Source organism: Trachemys scripta, chromosome 4, assembly GCF_013100865.1.
Source record: "Trachemys scripta elegans isolate TJP31775 chromosome 4, CAS_Tse_1.0, whole genome shotgun sequence".
Lineage (NCBI taxonomy): Eukaryota > Metazoa > Chordata > Testudines > Emydidae > Trachemys > Trachemys scripta.
This window is the reverse complement of record NC_048301.1, coordinates 106,119,131-106,133,993: the sequence shown is the minus strand read 5'-3', so window position 1 is coordinate 106,133,993 and position 14,863 is coordinate 106,119,131. Positions and strand designations below refer to the sequence as shown.

The following is a 14,863-nucleotide window of genomic DNA, read 5'->3' as shown; positions in this document are numbered from 1 at the left end:
ACATAGAGCTTAGAACTGCACATAGGGTTAGGAGGGCTTTAAACTAGCAGCTACTAGGGTGAGTGCTAAACAGTCAAACCCTGCACATATGCTCAAAACATGTAACTGAGACTCAACGTAGTTTGAAGGTAAAGAATCAAGGCATCAAGGGCCGTAAGGAGAAGCAATTCTTCTATTGCCTGTACACCAATGCTAGAAAGCTGGGAAATAAACAGGAGGAATTAGAATGCTCATTTTATAGAAAAAAAGTGATGACTGGTATTACTGAAACCTGGTGGGAGGAGTCACATGACTAGAATGTTAAAATCACTGGATAGCCTAGATTTCCTTGATAGGGTATATGTCTACACTTTGAGCTAGGGGTGTGATTCCCAGCTTGTATACACATACTCACACTAGCTCCATGAGAGCTAGAGTATAAATACTATTGTAGCTGTGGTAATATGGACAATGGCAGCATGGCTAAGCTGTGCTGAGTACATGCCCACAGGGCTCAGGTGGGTTTGATCTTGGCATAGCTAGGCTGTGCCTCCACTGTCACTGCCTATGTTCCCACAGCTACATTGCTATTTATACTCATGCTAATGCTCATCAAGCTAGTGTGAGTATGTGTATGTGAGCTGGGAATCACAACCCTAGCTCATAGGGTAGGCTTAGCAAGAAGGGAAGGGAGTGACACACTACATTAAAGATACTATTGCCTACTTTAGAGTTACTGACAACTCAGAAGGACAGGAACAGGAATGATTATGGATCAATGTTCTAAGTGATAAATCACAAGAATTATATACATAGACAGACAGACAAACACACACACACACACACACACACTTGGTGCTTTAAGACGGACAGTTCCCCAAAGCTGACAATTGAGTAAAACTGAGTGGGAGGGGAGGAAAAATTTAAATATCAAAATGTGAGTGATCATTGACATATGTTTAATAATGCTTTATTCAATGACCCCAACAAACCCACAATTCCACAAGAAGTCTTTTTTATTAAAAAAAAACACCTTGGTAAAAAGGAAAAAGAAAAGTAGCCATATATATATGTATGTAGATATGTATATATGGCTACTTTTCTTTTATATATATATATATATATATATATATATATATATATATATACACACACACACACACACAAGTGGACAATGGAAAAGTTGATAGCAATGAATACAAATGGATAGTTAGGAAATGCAGATGATTGATAAGGGAAGCTCAAGGTATCAATGAAAAATGTATGGCCAGTAGAGGTAAATATTTCCTTCTTATTGTCCTTAAATATACTAAAACAAACAAAATCCTAACATTGGGATAGACCTGGTGATAGAGAAGGATGATAAAATTGTCAATTATGATGTAGAAAAGGCAGAAGTATTCCATAAATAACTTTGCTTTGTATTTGGAAAGAAGCAAGATGATGCATTCATGCCTTACAGAGATAATGAAATACTTTCTATTCCATCAGTAACTAGGGAGGATGTTAAACAGCAATTATTAAAGCTAAATGGTTAACCGATGGATCTAAAAGTAATTGTAAATGGGGAATCATCATCTTGTTAGGGGAAGTGGGATTCCCAAGGGATCTGTTCTTTGCCCCATGGTATTCAATATCTTTGTCAATAATTTGAAGAAAATACAAAATTATTGTTGATAAAATTTGTAGCTGACACAAAAATTGGAGGAGTGATTAAAAAATAATGATGTGGTCAAGTCAGTTCTAAAGACCAATCTGGATTGCTTGGTAAGATGAGAAGTGTAATACTATAACTAAGTGGGCGGGGTGGGGAAGGGAATGCATTCCTTGGATGCATAAGCAGAGGAATATTAAGTAGGGACAGAGAAGGTGGTATTACATCTGTATCCAGCATTAGTGAGACCATTACTGGAAAACTGTATCTAATCCTGGTATTCATATTTCAAAAAGAATGTTGAAAAATTGGAAAAGGTTTAGAAAAGAACTACAAGAGTGATTTGAGGTCTGGAAAACATACCTTATAACGAACTAATTAAGAAGCTCAATCTATTTATCTTATCCAAGAGAGAGTTTAGAGGTGACCTGTTTGCAGTTTACAAGTACCTTTATGGGGAAGGGAGTTCTGATAGTAGATGGTTCTTTAATCTAGCAGAAAAAGGTATAACAAGATCTAGTGGTTGAAAGCTTATTTCTAGATTGAATTTGTCTAGCTTTAAATACACATTTTTAACAGTGAGAGTAATTAACCATTGGATCAATTTACCTAGGGATGGGGTGGTTTCTCCATTACTTGAAGTCTTTAAAACAAGACTGGCTATCTTTCTAAAAGAGATGCTCTAGCTCAGACTAATGTTATGGGCTTGGTGCAGAAATTACTGCATGAAGTTCTATGGCCTGTATTATGCAGCAAGTCTGTTCTGGCCTTAACATCTAAGAATTAATGAACATGCAGATTTTTAAACATGGGAGGAAGCTGAAATGAGTGCAGGGAGCAGAGGACCTGAGAAAAGAAATTGGAAAGGGAGAATGGAAGGGCAAAATAATGAACAGAGAAGAAGATAAGTTGATAGAAGACAGATTTATGGAAGTAGCATAATGAGTTCCCAGCAGGTGGCACTGTGCTATGAAATTGCTCCTGCACATACATTTGGAAAGTGTCTTACTGCTTATAGTGGAAGGCAATTTCTGCTATCATTTTCCTTCGCTGCCGGTATGCTTGGTCAGAGAATCCCTGTGACAAAAGGGAACAGAGAACAAGTGTTTAAGTTCGTTAACATTTCATACAGGAAAGTTCTCTCATTTCCCGCACCACCACACACACATTTAATATAGGCCCTATGGGGGGGGAGATGTACACACCCACACATTAACAGTTAGCAACTGCCTCTCATTACAACAGAGGCCCCTCCTTTCATACCCATAGGTAACTCCATTCCCCATCTCAAAGTGAGAGCTTTCTATTCTCCTTCTAGGCGAAGGAATTGGGCCCTGCCCCAATCCAGTGTATGTCCTGTCTATTCATTTTCTGAGAAGCCAGGTCCATCAAGCCAAACACAAGACATCTCTACTCAGGGCCGGCTCCAGGCACCAGCCAATCAAGCACGTGCTTGGGGCGGCCAATCTTGGGATGGTGGGGGGCGCTCAGTGTTTTTTGTTTTGGGGGGGGCTGGGAGGTTCGGCGGAGGGGTTCGGTGGCGCTCTGTGGGAGGTGTGTGTGGCGGCGGGAGGGTTTGGTGACGCGGCGCTCCGCGGGGCGGGGGGGTGTTCGGCGGCGCTCCGTGGGAGGCTGGGGGGGTTCGGCGGTGCTCTGCGGGGGGCTGGCATGTTCGGCGGCGTGGCGCTCCGCAGGGGCCTGGGGGGGGGGTTGGCGGCACGGCGCTGGGGGGTTCGGCGGTACGGCGCTCCGCGCGGGGGGTGTGGCGGCACGGTGCTGAGGGAGTGTGTTATGGCGGCACTATGGAGGGCGGCACTCTTTTTTTTTCTTTGCTTGGGGTGGCAAAAAAGTTAGGGACGGCCCTGTCTCTACTCCATCTCTGGGAAACCAATTCTGAAACAGATCCAGTTAAAATTTAGGCTGGATAGCCATGAAAATTTCCTCAGAAGTGAGATCTTTTGGACTGAGGAATAATCTCTTTAGGAATGTAGTAGAAGCCCCATCTCTTGATCAAACTAGACTAGACAAAGCACCGAGGAATACAGTATCCTGCAGGAACTAAACCTGTACTGGCTACAGGGCGATAGACAAAGTGGGATTACAGGTAGAGCTAGGCCAGAAATGGTTTTCCCATCCTAGGAAAATGGTTGACATTTTAAAAAGCTTTCCTTTCCCAATTTGGATGAAAAGTCAGAATCTCAAAAATATTCATGAGCTGACTATCCCACAAAAGTTTTGGTTCAAGTCTATCAAAACAGTTCCTTTTGATTTTGATCTTTTTGTATTTTAATATTTTTTTAAATGAAAAATTAGTCCAAATGGACCCTTTCCTGAAAACAGTTATGGTTTTGCAGAATCGACATTTTCTGATGGAAAAATATTTTGTCAAAAAATTCCCAACCAGTTCCAATCACCGGTGCTTTCCATTTCTCTGTTTCTGTTGGAAGACACGTGGCTGGAAAGTGAGGATATGTCTGAACACACCAACTCACCGGATGATCCAAATCCAAGTCTGGGTCAAACTTGGTGACCAAGTGGTGACACTTGTCCAGTTCAGAGATTTTTCTTGGAAACCAGTAAACTGTAAAGAGAAATAAGACCATAGACGTGAATGTTGAGCTAACATGTCAAGTGGAGGAGATAAAGTCATAGCACACACATGACCTGATGTGGCACATGCATAAACACATGACCACTTCAATTCCAAATGATTTAATTGCACATGACACCACTGTGCTTCAATGGCTATGCTCCATGATTGCCTATGATCCCTTCCTATGGTACACCTATCCCACAGCCAGACATAATAAAGTCACCTCCATCACATGAGCAAACATGACTTCCCTTTCAAACTCCCAGCACAATGACATTTTCTGATACTAGGAAACCACTAGGGAAAAAAATGTCTTTCACTCATAGCAGTTTCACCCTCCCCAGGGTAAAATAATACATGGTCACTGTAAGACACCTAGGATCCTGCATGACCCCCACACACCTGTGCTTCTGTTGATGAAGCTTAAGTACATCAAGGATTAGGTAGTAAGGGAACAAATCCATTTTACCAGCCTTCCCAGGCTTGTATGTACATAGAGAACCATCATCCAATGACTTGGACCAGGCTATTCACCTGCATCCCTAGGTCAGAGAGAGATGATGCAGCACTGATCAGCTAACACTGAAGGGACAGAATTACAAGGAATGCAGGGAGATAATAATGGCCCCAGATTAGCAGGGTGATACCCAGGACCCCAGGCACATGATCTTCTGATGCCAGATATAGTAAGGAAAGCCCCCATGACTGATCACTTTCCCATCATCCCCATCTTCTGCTCTCCTTTCTGTTTGTATCTGTTGGGCACATTTAGCCAGAGTTGTTCCCTATCTAGCCCAAATATTGCCTCAGCCTTTATATCATGTTTAAATCACTTGCCAATTCTTGGAGTGCTGGCATCTCACCAGGAAAAAATTAAAGCTCTTATTGACTTTTTCTGATGAACCTCCAGGGCTACCTTACTCTTACCACCCACCTAATGGCTGCTCCAGGAATTAAAGTGGGAGGAAGAGAGAAATCCTCTGACCTTAGTGATGTATCAAAATAGAATTCTGGCTCAACTAGAAAGGATTCATTTTATTAATCCGTAGAGACAAGCAATTGGTCACTAGTGTCTCACTGGTGTAGAAAGAGCACTCTCCAAACACACGTGGGGTTACTGACACATGGGTAGAAAGGTCAATGCAAAACAGACAACTGGCTAGAATAAGCAGGGTGGAAGCTGTACAGTACTAGGTATTGGGCATTACATTTCTAATCCTGTTGCTATTTGGACCTGGAAGAAGGAATCCGACACCTCTTGAAAGGGGAGAAGGTGAGAGAGAAAAGATGGGATCTGAGGAGCTTACTGGGAGGAGTAGTCTAGTCTAGTCTAGTCTATTCAGATTCCTGGCATGTGAGTGCTGAAATCCCTGTGCCACAGTTTCTAAAGTTCAATCTTCATGTTAGACTTGGGGGAAAAAAAACAGCTGCAAGTTCCTTACACTTGTCTTCCTTAGTGCTCCTCACATCTTCTGACACCCTTCTGATGGAGCTCATGAGAGTGCTGACATCAGAGCTATGGACTTCACACCGTACAAAATATTCCAGCTCAGTGGTTCCTGCCCGAGGTTTCCTGCTGGGCCTTGTCTCCAGGTGGTGAATTTTAGCTTCGAATGTCTTTAGAGGGTGGAAGAGGGGAAAGATATAATATAAAAATACAGGCTCTGATAACATTGCATTGCAAACTTTCCAACAAGTGAAATTAAAGTGGAGAAAGTCCAGAAACACAAACTCTTTCCAGGATGTCTGCAGGGGAGGAGCATGGGTATTTCTGATGCTGAGCTAGGAACGCCTGAAATCAGAACAGGACACTTTCCTGTTAATTCCTTCCCTTTCGTATACTGTAACGTGAGTAGGTTGAAATTCTATGACTGAAACATTTTCCCATTACAAAATGCCACTAAATCATAATGGACATTTTCTGCAAGATTAAACCACATTTTGTAATGTCAAAATTTTGCGCAAGAAAACGTGAACCATGGTGACATATTTTTCAATTCTTCAATTGGGAAAATCAGAATGAGAAATTATTTTGAAACAAAATGTCTCATTTTGAAATGGTGATTTGAAAAATTTTTGCTTCAATTTAAAATGTCAAAAATCATCATTTCCTATTTGAAATTTTCAGAATTTTTTTAATTAACTTTTTCTCTATTTTGGCTTTTCACTCTGACTCAGGTAAAAAGTAATTTCTAAATGGTGGCCTTTTCTGTACATGGAATATTGCCCTCCTCAAACTGTTCTAATTGTTACCGAAGTGATGAGGCACCAGCTCTCAGCTCAGAGTGTGCAAACAAATGGCTGCAATTTGTTGTAGCTGCAGAACCTTATTACTTATGTTGAACAGCTGCAGTACACACAAGGAAGTGACATTCCACCAATAGACTTAATATCTCTCAAATGCCTATTATGGGTGTGGATTTCAGCCACTATTACCCCAAAGGAAGCAAAACGAGAAGTGAGGAGCTAGCTTTCATCTACCAGGCAGTGTCAGTCCTGTGCACTGGCCAAGGTGCTGAAATAAAGACAGTGAAGAAACTGTCAATGCTATACATCATTTATGAGTCATTTTTTCTCTCTGAAGGAGCTACAGGATTAAACACGTAGAGTTCCTCTCTCTTTCCAACACACAGACAGTTTTTCATGCATTACATCCATCTCCTCTGAATTCCTTAAGGATCTTATACCACAGCTACTATTTCTCAGTCAAGGAAATTCCTTCACAGACTCTTGTCAAAAAAGCTATCGGCATCTCTAAAAAGTAATATTAAGATCCACCACCTCTGTCCTTTCTTACCAGCCATATGAACCAGCAGGTCTGCATGCTACTTCCACTGTCTTCCCATCCCCTCTTAGCCTGGAAGCAATATTCTCACTCTAATCTCCAGCATGTTAACAGGTTGTGTTACTGCTTGGCCATTGGGCTGGCTCAGAGAGCATTGTGATTGGTTTAGCTTCCCTTCCAATACCTTGACTCCTGATACATGGTAGAACTAATAAGTAACTTCCTTCAGCTCCATTTGGAATTAATTACTAGACACTTATGAAAGCATAAATAACAGGAAAGGTTCCTCCTTTGTCTCCTGTTATCTTTATTACCCAACAAAGGGAAGGCAGCGGCATCATGGGAGATCAGCCAGTGTTCACGCTGCCATTGGAACATCTTTTTTCTTGAGAAGAATTGGAACTTGGCCTCATGCCCTACCCTCCAATCTCAGTGACAGAGCTAGGTGTGCTGCTGGGAACATCTTTTAGTGTATTGGAGAATCCCAAAGCACCCTCTACGAGATCCCCAACAACAGGTATAAACTGGCATAACTCCACTGAAGCTAAATGGAACTAAGATGAGTTACACTAGGTGCGGATCTGTCCCATCATTCTAATTCTTTTATTAAACATGAAAGAGAGACCCCAAAAGTCAGACATCTTAATAGAGTTTAACTAGCTTATAAATTAGTCTGTTTCTCACTAGCAGCACTCGAGTGGCCCATTTTCTCTGCTGTCTCCAGACTAACTGAATGCAGGTGCAAGCTAGACTTTTAACTCAAGCTATCACATTTTTTTGCTTATTCCCCAGGCATTTGGCTATAGGAAAACAGGCTTCATTTTAGCACATGAGCTGAAATGATTGATTTAGTTGGAATAAAGGAGCCCAAAGAGTTAAAGGTGTTAACATGACCCTGGAACTCTCCAACATAAAACAGTTTGGTATACAGAGACCTCATCATGACAAACACTTTATTAATTTTAAAAAACATTTTATTAAAGATACAGAAAAGAAAGAGAGAGATAAACCATCAGAAATTTTAAGTGTTAAGTAAAGCTTTTAGTCTAACATTCATTGTTCCGTTTCCCTTTAGAAGTAGGGAGTCTTTAGAAGGGGGAAAAAGCCTTCTGTGACAGTCGTTTAGATGCTATTATAGGTGGCAGTATCTGTCCTTCTGAGGAAAAGAGCAGACGTTGGTTGGGTTCTAGCTGTTATTGCTTCGGTTGTCAAAGTCTGATCCTGCTTCCTTTCAGACAAAACAAACTGAACGCAAGTAAAAGGGGGGGGGGAGAAAAAAGAACAGCAAAGATAGAAAATGCAGCTTCTATCTCTGGTGTTTAATCTTACTTGTGTCCTCCCTGAGTTTAAAAAAAACAACACAAGCACAGCACATGGTCTTATTAGCCACTTCAAGACCTGGGAAACTTATACCAACATCTGGCTGTCCAAGGCATTGCTTTTAGCTGCCTTTCTGATCACAAGCTTACAGCAGTGGCACAAAAAAGACCAAGTTGGACCAGCTAAACCAGTCTCTGATTAGACAGAAGGAAGAAGGAGGGAGAAATAGATAAGCCTATGTCCCACTCCATAACAAAATCTGGAAGCAGATGGGGAGGCTGGTGCCATGAGCAAGATTTCACCTCTAGGTCACAGGATTGAGTCAAGCCTTAGGTTGGTAACAACTGAGAGTAAATCTGATTGCTGTTGAATGACCTATGTGAAATGAGTTTGGTGGCCTCAGTCCTGGGGACAGACGTTGATGTCATCAAGCTCACTTCCACAACTGGGGAATGACTACTGAGATTATATCAGTCCTAGAGGTGGTCCCTCCAGCTAGGGCAAAGGGAAAGGATAGAGGGATGCTATGGCAAGCTTGCTCTGCAGCTGCCCATGCTGTACCTGAGCACTGCTTGGTCTTCAGGGATATCGATTTGGCATCTTTCACCAGCACTTAATTCGCTCAGAGATAAAGAGTGGAGAAGGGGGATTGGCCCTTTGCATCCACAGGAGGGTTCTGACTGCTTCCTGGATATTTTCCCTGGTACAGGGAAATCTGGCCCTTGCAAACCCATTTCTCTGGGTGATGACCCAGTCTTTTCCGAATCTCTGAGTTCTTCAGTAGAGGAAAGGGTGTGATTTTTAGTTAATCAGAGGCAGAACGAGAAGAAGGAACGGAGGCAATGTCATGGATAAATTCAATTTAGGACCATGTTTTTAAATGTACCTACCCACCTCTCTATTACATTGTCCCCCAATAATCAATACCTTAGCATTAATCTGACAGGTCTGATTGCATTACCTATGTGTTGGCTGCATGCAACGCATACAGCAGAGTGAAACCAGTCTCCCTGCAGCCTGTTTCATGATGAGGCAAATGTCATTACACCCGTCTGTTTTCATATCTTGTACCTGCATTGCCAGAGGGATCTGAGAAATGAATCTTCCCCTGTTGTAACTTGACATGCTTGTGGCTTTTTTTAAAAAAAAAAACTTCTCTGTGTCAAGCTGAGAGAGCGCTTCCGCTGAGAGAGCTCCTCATGCAGTGAGTAAATTGCCCCAAGAGGAATCAGGTGCCATTTGAATAAAAGCCACCCTGAGTTCTTGCTTGACTTTTTAAATTGTTCTCTGCTTCTTTGGAATATATTTTATACACACACACACACACACACACACACACACACACACACACAGTGTAAAATAAATATCACCCACATCTACTAAGTGCAGGACCCTGTAAAATTCATGGGATGAGAATCATTTTGCATCTCATACCAGAGAAGTAGTAAATTGCATTTGAAATCTGTTGTTGATGCGCTTCTGAGTCTTTTCTGACAGCCGCAAACTTCCTGGAAAGAGACAGCAACTGTGACCAAGACCAGCATGGCTCTCAAATGCTTGCCTTATGGAGCACTTCTGGTCCACAGATCCCACTGCAAAGGCAATATGCTACAGGAACACAGTGTTAAATATTGTAAATTGGTACATTTCTATCCTGCTTCCACCCATCCTTTCACAAGAGATACAAGGCCACTTGCAGTCCTTAAAGATCCCAAGTGGCTTTCCATAAGATTAGAGGAGGTGTCCTGATCAAATTTCAGTTTGGGTAATTACTAACTAAACTCCCCCCTCACATATACACACAAATTCAACTGAATATTTTTTCTTTTCTACCTGTCTTCAGCTGTTTTGCAGTGTTGCTGTGTATTGTTAATGGTGGTCAGGTTTCACCCCCAGAAGTGGCTGCATTTCACTGGGGACTAAGGTGTTACACACACACATACATGCACATACGACTGAATTCTCCTCTCATTCACACCACAGAAGACGATGGAATTAAACCAATATAAATGAAGAGACTCAGGCTCATGATTTGTAATCTGCTTTGAAAATTTCTGCATGAAAAGTACTATATAAATTCAAGTCATTATCTTTGATGACTGGCTAAATAAGCAGCACTTTCCTAGGTGAGCTTCCATCCATGGTACCAATATCATAGATAATGCTACTTTTGACTGGGAAAGCCCAATTATTTATCATCTCCCTATGCAATTGTATACAGTGGTAAGAACTGCTTCTTGTCACGGGCATATTCAGGATGCAGTAATGAAGGAAATCAATGCAACTTTTGAAAGTTTATGGACCAAACTCATCCCTGGGGTAAGTAGGTATCATTGACATTAATGGGCACTATGCTGAAGCTGGTCCAGTCACTTTGGCTGAAGTTCAGTGGGGATATGATTCAAAGATGGGCAGAGCTTTGAGTGAGGGGGTGACTATGTGAGGGAGCTGCATGGTTCATCTGCAATCTGTCCAAACTCTGCAGTCTCTGAAGTGTTTCAGGGATTGCCATAAAGGTGGACAACAGTGCAGAGTGCGGGTCATTAGAAGGCACCATGAGAATCAGAGGTGAGTACAAATCCGCAGTTTAGTTGTGCTGGGTACTGGCTCACTATGGGCAATGTTCAATCAAAGGCAATTCCAGAGCCTGGAATTACAACCACAGCATTGTCAGGCAAAGGGTCTGTCTCATTCGTATTGGTCTCCCTGGGAAAGAGTGTGATAGAGACACCAGTAAATGAATAGAGTGTACTACTAAGTTAATGTAACCATCAATATTTGAATTCATCCAGTTAAGTCCTGAAGAATTAAATCAATAATTCATACTAGGGAGGCTTTAAACTAGACCCTTATCCAATTGAATTTTGGTGAGTTGGCAGTGTTCCCCCATGCTACAGTAACAGACCTTCCACCCACATCAAATGCAGTTTTCATTGAGTGCAGTACAAGAGGTTAGCCGCTCACCTCAAACACTTTAAGTGCATGGGATAGGGATGAAGTCTTCGCTCCCTTAAGCATGAAGAAAAGGTTCAACATGGCCTTCCCATCCTTCTCCTCAAAAACAATTGTTTCTGTGGACTCTGCAGCATCAGTGGCAGCTGCTGCTGCTGCAGCAGCTTCTCTCTCCTTCCTGGCGTCTTCGATGAGGCTCTGCCGTCTACCGATGAACCGTGGAGACTGGAAGGAGAGCAGAGTTAAAAAGCAGCAATCTTCTCCTTAAGACAACCGAGGAACAATGGGACTCCCACCACCTGATCCCCATTGTAACATTCCTTGCAGGACTAGCAGAGAGCAGCTCTTATTGGAGACAACTAGAGCAATCTGGCTCTGCAAACCTCAGTCTGGGTCCACGTTCTTTTCAAGGTTCTGAATTTGGCAGTAAGTGTACTCAGATACTGGAACTGTTCCACTGCAAAACGTGATCCAAATAATTCAGGTGGCAGAGCAGTCATAGACATTTTTGTAAGTAGGGCCTGATCTCTTGCCCATTGATGTCAATGGAAAGTCGCCCATTGACTGAATCAAGCTCCTAGTGAGTCACTCCTTTTCTTCTGGATGCAAATTGAGGCACGTCACCTTTGCAGTTCAGATTCCCCAGTTTAGACTCCCTACCATAGCTAACCAAAAGAGGGTATTTCTTGTATTACTAAGGTTAAGCCTGGATTTTTGCTATGGGCACTATGGATTCTATTGTTTTCGTATGTTGTTTCACGATAAAGAAGCTTCTTCTAGAGCTTTGAGACACACTGATTTAAACCCTGGCCTCTACGGGAGGCAGGAGCCCGGATCTCGCAAGTGCCTACCTTCAACTCACATTGCTTTCAATGGGAATCACAGGTTCCCAATGCCTTACTGGGTTAGTCCTCTCATGCTGTGGTAGGTTCCAGTGCAGAGCGAATATGCCAACCCAACCACTTTTTACTTATGATCCTCTTATTCACTGCCACCAAAAACAGATCTTGGGCTCCATTCTCTGTTGATGTAATTGGGCTAGATCCATTTACACCAGTAGAGAAATTGATCTATCTGTTTTTTGTGTGTGTGTCTTATGCGCATTCCCAAACACTGAGGCAGGGGTATGTCTGTGTAGTTTTTTGGCCTGCAAATAGCATCTTTTATAGGCTCCCTTGGTTGTCTTTTTTTTTAAACACCACTCTTATCAGAGATAATAGTTTAAAATCCATCTGAAATGGCCCTAATTGGATTATAAGAGAGCGAGATGGTCCATCTGTAAACTCCTACCAGGCTTGTGTCCAGGGCCGGCTCCAGGGTTTTGGCCGCCCCACGCAGCCAAAAAAAAAAAAAAAAAAAGCCGCGATCGCGATCTGCTGCGGCAATTCGGCGGGAGGTCCTTCGCTCCGAGCAGGAGTGAGGGACCGTCCGCCGAATTGCCACCTAATAGCTGGACCTGCCGCCCCTTTCCAGAGTGGCCACCCCAAGCACTTGCTTGCCAGGCTGGTGCCTGGAGCCGGCCCTGCTTGTGTCTACTGCTCATTATGGGATCATACATTCATGATGCTTTGTTTGGTCTGACCAGAAAAGCTGTAAATCCATCCCAGCCATGACTAGTCAGCCTGGCCTCAGCACACTGCTGGTAATATACCTCCTTCCCAGGGCAAGACTTAGCAACAGAGTACGAATAGGCTAAGCAATAAAATAAAACCAAACTGAATCTTCACCCCACATTTGAAATGCTCTTTATTTCTGAGCTCCCTGATTGCAGGGAAGAGTAGAAGAAGAAAAGTTATTTCAGCTATTCTGGCCAGGCTGGAAACAGGAAGCATTGTGAGCTCCTGAGAAAACCTGTTCCCAGCCCATGTTTGCAGGCATAACAGGTTTGTCTAGTTCAGATAAGATGGTGACAATAACCCAAACTTTTGGGTGCTTTTCCAAATGGAAACTTTTATTTGTATGACGGTAGCACCTAGAGGCTCCAACTCAGCTCAGGACCCAATTTAGCTAGCCATTTTACAAGCACAGTAAGAAAGTCCCTACCCTAAAAAAAGCTTCCAATCTAGATGGACAAGGCAGACAAAGATTGGGAGAAGTGAAATATTATCCCCATTTTAGAGATCCGGAACTGAGGCACAGCGAGCTTAAGTAGCTTGCCCAAGTTTGCACAGGAAATCTGTCACAGAGCAGGAACTGAAGCCAGTTCTTCTGAGTCCCAATTCAGGACCTCAAACACAAGCCCTTCTTTCCTCTTGTATTGAAAAATCTCTGAACTTTTTGAGGTTTGCCCCCCCCATAGTTCTCCAGATATGTTGAATATGCCAACAGGAGGACTAGTAAAGATTAGTCCTGCATACAATAAACAGTCACTGAATATGTTGCTCCCCCTACAGAGGGGTATATGTGAGCTTCCTTAGGTGGGTGGTAATACACTAAAGTCTGGTTTTAAAGCTTTATAAAATCTCTCATTTCCTTTTTCTCCCCACCTACTCAAGTGCCTTCATTTAATTAGTAGAGCTAGGTGCAAACCTCACTCACCTGTTGAAAAAAGAGTTCTTAACAAATTTGAAAGCATTTACCTTCCATTTATTTTCATAATAGAGAAATTTTCTCTCTCGTTGATAATTTGTGTTTTTTCCTTCAAAAAACTGAACATTTTCTACATCACAATCGGAAGGTTTCAAAATAAAAAAACCCCTTTAAACTGTCAAAAGAATCCTACCATATAACTCATCCTAACCACTCCCCCAAACCTGATGATGAATGATGACAATTGAGCATGACAAAAAGAAGACACGACTTATGAAGAAACACAAAGAAGACTAACACCAAGAGACTAAAACCCAGATGGCTACATTTTTCAGTTAGTGTCCATTGAAAATATTTCAAAAATGTCCATAGCTCTCCCAAAAGGTTTTGGGGGAAAATTTAAAAAAATTCTTGCAAAATTTAAACCAGCTCTACCATTTAGCCTTTTTTTGTATTTTTAATTTCCTCCACTTACCCAGGTGTATTTACTTTTAAAATCATGCATGCATCTTTTATGAAGCCAGTCTCAAAGGTTTCCTCTCACATTTTAAACACATTCATCTGATGAAGTGGGTATTCACCCACGAAAGCTTATGCTCCAATATGTCTGTTAGTCTATAAGGTGCCACAGGACTCTTTGTTGCTTTTTACAGATCCAGACTAACACAACTACCCCTCTGATATTTTAAACACAAGCACTTATATAGTTTTCTGTGCCGCATATTTGTATACATCAACCCATGCACCTACCCCTAGTACTTTTTATTATAGATTCCCTTATATGATGATATTTGAAGCTTGTCACACGTTTGTTCCTTGCAGTATAAACCACACACATTTGAACAAATCATCACAGGTTATCTGCATGATCAGGTCCACAATGGGTATGAAGGACTGGGTATGTGTTCATGTCCAAACAGAAAACTCATCTAACAAATATATTACATCTCAATTGAAGAAAGCATCCCCATTTTGGAAGCAGTTAAGCACCGGTTTAAATACCATCAGAAGTGTTTAAAGTTAATCAAATTAATTTAAATTTCCTGCGATA

At 42.0% G+C, this 14,863-nt stretch overlaps 1 protein-coding gene across 1 annotated transcript in view; it reads right to left on the bottom strand.

Moving 5' to 3' along the window:
* TH (tyrosine hydroxylase) overlaps window positions 1-14,863 on the bottom strand; it is a 33,138-nt gene that overhangs the window by 13,896 nt on the left and 4,379 nt on the right. The window contains exons 2-5 of the mRNA XM_034770278.1: window positions 11,296-11,508; window positions 5,669-5,843; window positions 4,126-4,214; window positions 2,643-2,710 (exon numbers count right to left, since the gene is read on the bottom strand). Of these exons, the coding sequence (XP_034626169.1) occupies window positions 2,643-2,710; window positions 4,126-4,214; window positions 5,669-5,843; window positions 11,296-11,508 (545 nt within the window). The remainder of the gene's footprint in view (window positions 1-2,642; window positions 2,711-4,125; window positions 4,215-5,668; window positions 5,844-11,295; window positions 11,509-14,863) is intronic.